This window comes from Danio rerio, chromosome 14 (genome assembly GCF_049306965.1).
Source record: "Danio rerio strain Tuebingen ecotype United States chromosome 14, GRCz12tu, whole genome shotgun sequence".
NCBI classification, from domain to species: domain Eukaryota; kingdom Metazoa; phylum Chordata; class Actinopteri; order Cypriniformes; family Danionidae; genus Danio; species Danio rerio.
Window position 1 is genome coordinate 50,814,778 of NC_133189.1, and position 9,758 is coordinate 50,824,535.

The following is a 9,758-nucleotide window of genomic DNA, read 5'->3' on the forward strand; positions in this document are numbered from 1 at the left end:
TCATGGTGCAGTCAAGACTGAATGAATATTGTGTCTGACTGCCATGAGCTTGGAGGACTGCATCCACACATCTCTGCACTGACTCAAATTACTCATTGATAAAGTCATCTGGAGGCAAAGAAAGCGTTCTTGCAGGACTCCCAGAGATCATTAAGATACTTTGGATTTATCTTCCATGCCTCCTCCTCCATCTTACCCCAGACATGATCAATAATGATTATGTCTGGTGACTGGGATGGCCAATACTGCAGCAGCTTGACCTTCTTTGCTTTCAGGAATTTTGATGTGGTGGCTGAAGTAGAAGGAGCGCTATCCTGCTGGAGAATTTGCCCTCTTCTGTGGTTTGTAATGTAATGGGCAGCACAAATGTCTTGATACCTCAGGCTGTTGATGTTGCCATCCACTCTGCAGATCTCTGCACATCCCCATACTGAATACAACCCCAAACCATGATTTCTCCTTCACCAAACTTGACTGATTTCTATGAGAATCTTGGGTCCAAGCAGGTTCCAGTAGGTCTTCTGCAGTATTTTTGATGATTAGAATGCAGCTCAGCAGAGGATTCGTCAGCAAAACCTACCTTCAGCCACTTTCCCAAATGATCAGCTAGAAATCAGGTTATTACTCTTACAACTAGGATCAGCGACAAGACATTTGTCACGTAGAGTATATATATTTAAATGTAATAGTTTGTAGTTTGAGGAAACTTACAAAACTTGCTAAATTAAAGGACAAACTTTAAAAACTGAGTTTTTGATATGCTGTTTGGTCTACACAGCAGCGTTTTGAGATCCTGAAAGTGTCCATATTTAAATAAAAATCACGTTATGTAGATTTATAGGTTGTTTATTGTAAAATATATATTTACACAAGTTTAAATATGCAAAAATATCAGTCTATCATATAAAACTTAAGCAAAGGCACTAATATGGCACTAATAATAACAAAACATCAACAAACATTCAAGCAGAATTAAAACAAGCAAGCTTAATGAAATGTCAAATTCACTTTAGAAATTAATGTAATCTATTTCACACACATTAAAATATTTATATACAATAAAAATACTAAGCTAATCTGCTATATGGAGGACATATTGATAGCTCTTGCTGTTCCTGTTCGGGACAACGATCCATGAATGACACAGGGGAGTTAAAGATTCGCTCGTCTCCGTCTGCATGAAACAAAAGAAAATCTCATTAAAGCCGGCCACATCCTCAATAACATCATCATCATCATCATGGCAAGCTGTGGCAAATGACCCCTGTGAAATATGATTGCCTTATCTAAATGGACAAACCCACTGCAACAACACATCTTCCACATACCTTGCCAAGTGCATACAAGTTCAGTTGGACTGACAGGATCGTTGTGAGGAGCTAGAAACTCCTGTGAAGTGCACAAATATGCGGTGAGTAGCATACTTTTCATATACATTTGCACTGTATGTCATTGTCAATACCTAGATGTTAACAACAGCATGGACTGCGCGATTATCTACATTGTTCTCACTATTTATTCTGTACAGACCATTTTGAGGGATGTAAACAAGATCAAGAGTCCTAAAATATCTCCTGTTTTACAGTTTTAAATTTCCATAACATCTGAGAATCCAAAACCATCCACATATTGATTGATAATGTTATGATATCTGTTATAATGTTACGTTTTGATTGAATTGCCTCTTGTTATAAATATAAAATAGCTTAATAACATGCAGCATATGTTCATGGGCCAAAGACGACCACATTGAAATTATCTATAAACCATAACTTTTGGCAGTCTATATTAGTGATGTGAGAAATAAAGCTTGAACCAATCGCTTACCAAAATGATTCTCTGTTTAAATGCGTTCAATACAGCACATGCTAGTAACACCTGCTCATAAAAGCCATATAAATGCCACAAATACTCAGACAATACATGAATTAAAAAATGCCTTTTTTTAAAACACACTGCAATTGTTAAATTATGAGTATAACCTATCAAATGCACACAGCTTATCTCCATCATATTATAGAATTATTTAAGTGTCTACAAGGCGTATATTAATTGTTTCATTATGAGTTCTGCTGAACAGGACTGCAATAGACTATTAACTAAGGCCCCCTATACCAGGGGTGTCCAAACTGCGGCCTGTGAGGCTTTTTATAAACAATAATAGAATCTGGCCCGCTATACAAAAATGAATGTAATTCAATAAATAACCACTGGGTGTCGCTATTACACGCCTTCAATAGGCAGCAGTTCCCTTTATGAAGTAAAACGAAACTGAAAGAAAACATAATTGATAATCACGTTTTGGCGAGCCATGGCACAAGCAAGAAAAGGAAAATCAACAGTGAGTGCAGGAAATTTCAGTCACATTGGGGCAAAGAATATTTCTTCACAGAGGTCAGCGGAATATGTGTCTGTTTAATTTGCCAGGAATGAGTTGCAGTAATGAAGGAATATAATATTAAAAGACATTATGAAACAAAACATCAGGCCTTCAGCTCTTACACTGATGCCGAACGAGATCAAAAAGAAACAATTAGCAGCTGCCCTGTCAGCTCAACAACAGCAGTTTTTTCGTACTAATAAAGTGCAAGAAAATTCTACGCTGGCTAGTTATTATGAGCTGGCTCAGCTAATCGCACAGCACAGGAAACCCTTATATATATATATATATATATATATATATATATATATATATATATATATATATATATATATATATATATATATATATATATATATATATATATATAAAGATATATATTTTTTCCCCAGAGATGGGTCGCGGCTGGAAGGGCATCCACTGCGTAAAAAACGTGCTGGATAAGTTGGCGGTTCATTCCGCTGTGGCTACCCCAGATTAATTTTAGTATGTAAAATTTGGCCCGGGACAATGTTTTTTTTTTTTTTTTTTTTGCAATTCAGATTGTTTGCTCATATGTGACACATCAGATCTGTTCTATGATCGTGTAAACACATAATAAACGCATGCATTTGGATATTTAGAGATCGGTTTCAGGCCCCCTTCATATGTGGAAATAAATGGAATGGTGGATAAATGGAATGCTAATATCATGTAAACCAGCAGATCAGATTTGAGGAGTTCTGTTTTGTTTGTCATTAAACTTGCGACATTGTAGTACTTTTACTCCGTTTAATGATGTAGAAGGAAGAGCATGTTTGGAGACGCCGACAACATCAATAACAACAGAGGAAACATGGAGGAGGAAAGTGGTCAGTCGCCTCAATTTGCTCCCACCAGACCGGAGATCTCTCTTGTACCCACAAATTCCTCTGAATGGTGGAGGACACCATACATAAACTATCGGCTCAAGCTGCGATGACGACTCTCCGCCTCCGCCTCAAAATCATTTTAAAATTGGGCGAACTTCGAGCTAAAAGCAAGACAATTTCTTCCAATGTGGCTAGTGTGGCGCAGATGCTAGAACCTGTCTTTACACATAAGCGACGTTGTACATTGTATGGCAAGTGTAAACACATGAATGGGATATGGGTCACAATTAAAAAAAGGTGTAAAGGGACAGGCAAAAAAAAAAAAAAAAAAAATCAGATACAGGCAACAAATCGGAATTGGGCATCAAGACCTGACAGTGTAAACGGGGCCTAAAATTCCTTATCACTTTAAAAATGTCCATTAAAACATTAAACCTTTAAATCTGAGATCAAAAACTATAAAACCCGTTCAGTGATTCACCACTAGGGGGTGATCTAAGTGACCCAACCCTCCACCCCCTCCCTCCTTTCTAATGGAGATCTACTAAATTTTAGAAATGTAATAAGGCCGCGTTAACTAAAATCATGTCGTCTTGTTAATCTGATAAGCACTCTAAACCAGGGGTTCCCAAACTTTTCAGCCAGGACCCCCAAAATAACAATGCCAGTGACTCATGACCCCCACTATTATCAGAAGTGGTTATAATCATACAAACACTGCACACAACACTCAAACAAACTATATAAACACAAGCATATTGACAACACAAAAAAGGGCAACAGTCCAACAACCATATTATTTTTATATTTTAAATATTATTTAATATTAACCTCACCTAATGAGACTGGAGGGCACAATATTCACTAGTCTTTTCTTGGTTTAATTTTGGACCACTTAAAGACCATCCTCCATGTTCAGTGTCCTGTATTTGTTTTAAATGTATGCAAGTGCTGTAAAGGTGTCAGAAAGTTTAGCTAGTGCCGTAAAATCAATCTGATGCAACTGATGCTATTGTTCTGTCATTAATCTAATGTAAAACCCCTAGGGGGTTGCAATCCAATGTAAAATAAAAAAAAATAATAATAAAACAAAGGCTGATGTTTTTTTGTTTGGATATTGTATTTTTTATGTAACTATTTTTATCTTCTGTAGGTTATGGATTAACAACGGTAATTATAAAAGTTTATTCAAATTTATTCGATTTTTGGAAATCTCCAATCGACCCCCTTTCATTGTCCCCCGACCCCCACTTTGAGAACCACTGCTCTAAACCACCCATTTGAAACGAAAGATACATAAAGGTTTTGAATCTTCATGAAGCATTTCTTTTAAAGCAGCATTATATCCATACACCATAGTATTGCAATATATATTTTTGCAGCAATATTATATGGATACACAGATACTCATTGATATATCGGAAATATTTCACTTTACTATTTGGTTGAGTATCAAAATCAGTTAAAGTCCACTAGATCGGTGTTTCTCAACTACGTTCTCTGCACATTGTCCATGTCGCCTTAACCAAACACACCTAATTCAGATCATAAGCAGAGACTGAAAGGCCTGTAATGAGTGTGACAGACAAAAGAGACATCCTAAACATGCAGTGCTGATGGTCCTTCAGAAACGTGGTTGAGAAACACTGTACTAATAGTTCATTTCTCATCTGACCAATTAGTACAACTTAACCAAATGAACCAAAATCATTTGAAGCGAAAAATCTGCACATTTCATTCAGTTTCAGTGGTATTGTTTACATTCTGCGCTCCAATATGGCCAGCTGATGATGCATCGTGAAAACACCCCATTACTGCATTTCACACTGCAGGATACTTGTGTTACAAACGACTCATTTGTTACTCACCATGCCATTTGCAGAGTCATAACAGCCACAAAGCGGCAAGCTGCGGCATCCGATGTACGCAATAAGAGAAGAAAAGAGCAGAGATCCTGTGCAGGCCACCAGGAGGGTGCAGTTTGCTCCTTTCACCATCCGGCTCAGGACAAACCTCTGCACAGGACACAGCTTGATTAATTTTTCTCTGTTACAGTGAGCATATAACAGATGATCCAGTGTTCGAACTGTACCACTTCAGGAACCGGATGGGCGTGGAAGATCTCATCATCCTCCTCTCCATAGCTGAGAGTGACGCAGGCGTAAACGAAGACGATCACAACAGCAAAAAGCGACACCACGGAGGACACGATCATCACGTTTACCTGGAGGAATTAGTAAGTGTCTGTTAATATCAACAAAAAAGGAGGCAAAATATGATGAATCAGATGAATAATTACCAAATAAGGGTTTTTCTTTTGTGACGCAAAAAGGGCAAGTACACCAGGGGCAGCCATGATCTAAAAGAAAAGGAAAGAATCACTGTCTCTAAATGTCAACAGGGCAAATTCAGTTAAAGTCTAACACCTAGGCCTTTACTGTAATTAAAAGCATGCATGTGTAAATCTTTTGTTTCTAAAAGTATTATAAAGGCCATTCAATGCTTTGATATGCTTTCCTTTAGTGTGCATATGCAAGCATGTGCTGAACTGATCATGTAAATCCCACTACATTAATAACTTTGAAATTCGCAATGTAAGATTTGAGATGCCACAAATACTTTGATGTCTTTGACAATTCAAACATGAGCTGGAAACAGACAATCGGCTCCACACCTCACCAGGTGGGAATGTGGGAACCCCAACTCTTCTTCTTTCCTTCATTAACATTTGAAGCATCCCCGCAACCCCCTCAGTTCAGTCACCCTCTCTTTATATGTTCTCACACAGAATGGTCATTTCAAAGTATGAAGGTTCTGTATCTATATATAGATCATGTTTGATATCATTTAAAATGTCTCAGTGCGACTAGTACAATGGTCTCATTCCGTCAGAATTATACATAATAATAGATATATAACTTCAGGTATCTTTTGAACCACTGCTAGGGGTGTGCCTTTACTTAGGGGCTTCTAGTCAAATGACCATTTGTTCCCTATAGGCAGAAACTCTTCAGATCTAACATGCCACTAAATGCAAACGCCGAGTAGTTTCTTGGTGTGACTACTTAGAAGTCAACAAATGAACGAGAATAATATACAATAACGAATCTAAGGGAATATTCAATCATAATCTATAGTATTAAAAGTAACAAAATAATCTTATCAATGTTTTAGAGTCAGATAAAACAAGGATGAATACATTCATGTTCTAGACCACCTCATACTAAAACTGAGTCAGATATGAGTTAAATTTTAAGTAAATGAACATTGTGCACTGGAACTACCAAACATGCAGCAAACCTTCATCCACCAGTTGACAACATCGTTGGACTAACTGGTTTGACCTTACAATAATTTTGTTTAAGGGTAACAATTGTTTTCAGTTTTTGCCCCATTGACTTCCATCATAATGACATTGTTTTTTTTATTCCAAGGCAATCAATGCCTTCAATGACACCAAACAATCATGCATTCTTGATTCTTCCCTGTTATGGAAGTTATGGAAATATGTAATTTTTACTGTTGAACACAAGTTGGCAGCATTTACCCTTTAGATGGGCCTGTGCAAAAACGTTTCTGGCTTTGATATGGAGTTCTATGAGGTAAAACAGCAGATTATAGTGTGTGTGCTTAAGTACACTTACTGTGTTTACTATGTTCTGAGAGCTGAGCTGCTTATTTAGACTTTCTCAGACATATCAAGGTATATGCACAAGGGTCTCACACACACACACACACACACACACTTTTTTTTTTGCACTGAAACTGATGAACAACATTAAAAATGACAAATTTTACCTCTTACCAACAGGGTAAACCAGCATCAATCGATAATTCATTATTATATAGGGGCTTTGCAATTATAAGATCATCAAAAATAGCAACAAACATGACGAAAGGGTAGTAAATTTGCCCAGAGTGTATTGCTGAATTATTGAAAAATATCAAAAGCATTTTCCCAAAATATGTATTTAATAAATAAATACGCAAATAAATAAATAAATGTATATATAAATCTACGTATTCTTGCATCAATAAGACAATAAATAAATATGCAAAGAACTAAATGAATAAATACACAAATTCCTGCATAAATAAAACTATAAATAAATAAATACACAAATTCCTACATAAATAAAACAATAAATAAACAAATAAATAAATAAATGAAAATACACAAATTCCTGCAAAAATAAAACTATAAATAAATACATAAATAAAATAAATAAACACAAATTCCTACATAAATAAAACAATAAATACATAGATAAATACGCAAATAAAAAATAAATGAATAAATAAATACACAAATTCCTACATAAATAAAACAATAAATACATAGATAAATACGCAAATAAAAAATAAATGAATAAATAAATACACAAATTTCTGCATAAATAAAACAATAAATAAATATGCTAATAAATAAATCAGCAAAAACCATTCCATTTGCTGATACTCAGAGAAAGCTGTGGCCAAAGACTTAAAATCCCCCCAGAGCGGATGAAAACATCCTCAACAGCACACACCAAGGTTAAAATAAAGATAATGTTAGTTTAGTTTGAGTTTCTCACCAATCCAGCCCATAGTGGAGCCCTGGTCTCACTGAGAGTAGTGCTCTTGCGGAAAACCGCATCCATAAAGCCGCAAACCACGCAGAGCCCCGCGCACGCCACCTGAAGGATGCCCAGCACCACCACACTCTTCTGGTTGAAGATGAAATACCTGTAACGGTCCATCCCAGGTCTCTAGAAAGCACAGAACAGCCAAACAGAAGAACATGAACATATTATTCAAAAGAGATAAACGTTTAGTCTCTGGAAGAGCTTTCATTAAACGCTTATAAGTGGAAACGCGAATCACTATCGCTTTTCGTTTGTGTGTTGAAACGAAACCACTTTACTAACATAATGTACCTTAAAGCCACTCTTCTGATTTACTATATAGTTCTTATTGGTTATAAGTGATGTATAATTGCTGTAAATTCAAGCTAAATCCGTATTTACCTCTGCCGTTTTTCCTTTTTCACTTCCGGACCGCTTTTGTTTAGAAGCAAGCTCTGAAACCCAGCGTGTCACTCATTTACCTGGCGGGCGCGCGCAGGTGCAGCAGGATGGTCACGCCCTCCCTCTCTGTGCGTGCATGATTACAGCCAGTTGTTTAATACTGACATTTCACTTCCCCAATCTCTTTTTTATTGCAATAACAACAAAGCAATTTATATATATATATATATATATATATATATATATATATATATATATATATATATATATATATATATATATATATATATATTTGGCAAAAAAATAGCACAAACCACAAATAGCAATCAGATAAATAAGAGTTACATTTAAAATAGTATATATAGGGGCCTCACAGCAAGAAGGTCGCTGGTTCGAGCCCCGGCTGGGACAGTTGCCATTTCTATGTGTACAAAGGAAGAAACCTGCAAAAACAAATAAATAAACACGCAAATATATAAGTAAATATCTATAAACATTCCTTCATAAATAAAACAATAAATAAGTAAATATGCAAATAAATAAATCTATAAATTCCTGCATATATAAAACAATAAATAAGTAAATATGTAAATAAATATCTAACCAAATTCCTGCATAAATAAATAAATACTAAAATAAATAAATAAATACACAAATTTGTGCATAAATAAATAAATACTAAAATAAATATTCAAATAAATGAATAAATACACAAATTCTTGCATAAATAAAACTATAAATAAATAAATATGCAAATAAATGAATAAATAAACAAATTCCTGCATAAATAAAACAATAAATACCCAAGTAAATAAATAAATAAATTTATGCATTAATAAAACAATAAATAAATAAATATGCAAATACATTAATAAATACAAAAATATCTGCTAAAATAAAACAATAAATAAATAAATACACATATAAATAAATAAATAAATAAACAAATTCCTGCATAACTAAAACAATAAATAAATAACTCAATGCATAAATCTACAAATACCTGCATAAAGTAATATATAAATAATAAATAGCTTGGTGTGAAAGGAAGAATCTACTTTGTTTAGCATTTTCTTATTCCCCCAACATTCGTGTAATTTATTTAATTATTAATCTGCTCGCACTATTTATAGTTTTTATGCCGAAATTTTTGTTTTTTTAATATAATTTATTTATTTCTTTTCATATTTATTGTTTTATTTATGGAGGATTTTGTGTTTTTTTATATTTATTTATTTGCTTATCTGTTGTTTTATGCAGATTTAAAAAAAAATCAATTTATTTTATTTGCATATTTATTTATTTACTGTTTTTGCAGGTTTCGTCCTCCATATGTGTGCATGTTCTCTCCATGTTAGCGTGGGTGAAGTGCTCCGGTTTCCTCCACAGTCCAAACACATGCGTTCTTGGTCAATTGAATAAGCTAAATCGGCTGTAGTGCATGAGTATGAATGTGAGAGTGTATGGGTGTTTCCCAGTACTGCATTGCAGCTGAAAGGCCATCCACTGCTAAAACATTTG

At 34.8% G+C, this 9,758-nt stretch overlaps 1 protein-coding gene across 2 annotated transcripts; it reads right to left on the minus strand.

Annotated features, from left to right (window-relative positions):
• Positions 1 to 830: 830 nt before the first annotated feature.
• On the minus strand, positions 831 to 8,289 carry zgc:113425. 2 transcript variants are annotated; one of them, XM_005169612.4, is made up of 7 exons: positions 8,238 to 8,289; positions 7,806 to 7,979; positions 5,531 to 5,590; positions 5,324 to 5,455; positions 5,100 to 5,246; positions 1,329 to 1,389; positions 831 to 1,174 (listed from the first exon to the last, which is right to left on the minus strand). In XM_005169612.4, the coding sequence occupies exons 2-7, from the start codon at positions 7,968 to 7,970 to the stop codon at positions 1,068 to 1,070; spliced, it is 672 nt and encodes a 223-aa protein (XP_005169669.1). In that variant the 5' UTR covers positions 7,971 to 7,979; positions 8,238 to 8,289; the 3' UTR covers positions 831 to 1,067. The 2 variants fall into 2 exon arrangements, with proteins under 2 accessions (XP_005169669.1, NP_001013570.1); NM_001013552.2 differs by having other exon boundaries at positions 833 to 1,174; positions 8,148 to 8,246.
• Between the last annotated feature and the right edge of the window lie 1,469 nt (positions 8,290 to 9,758).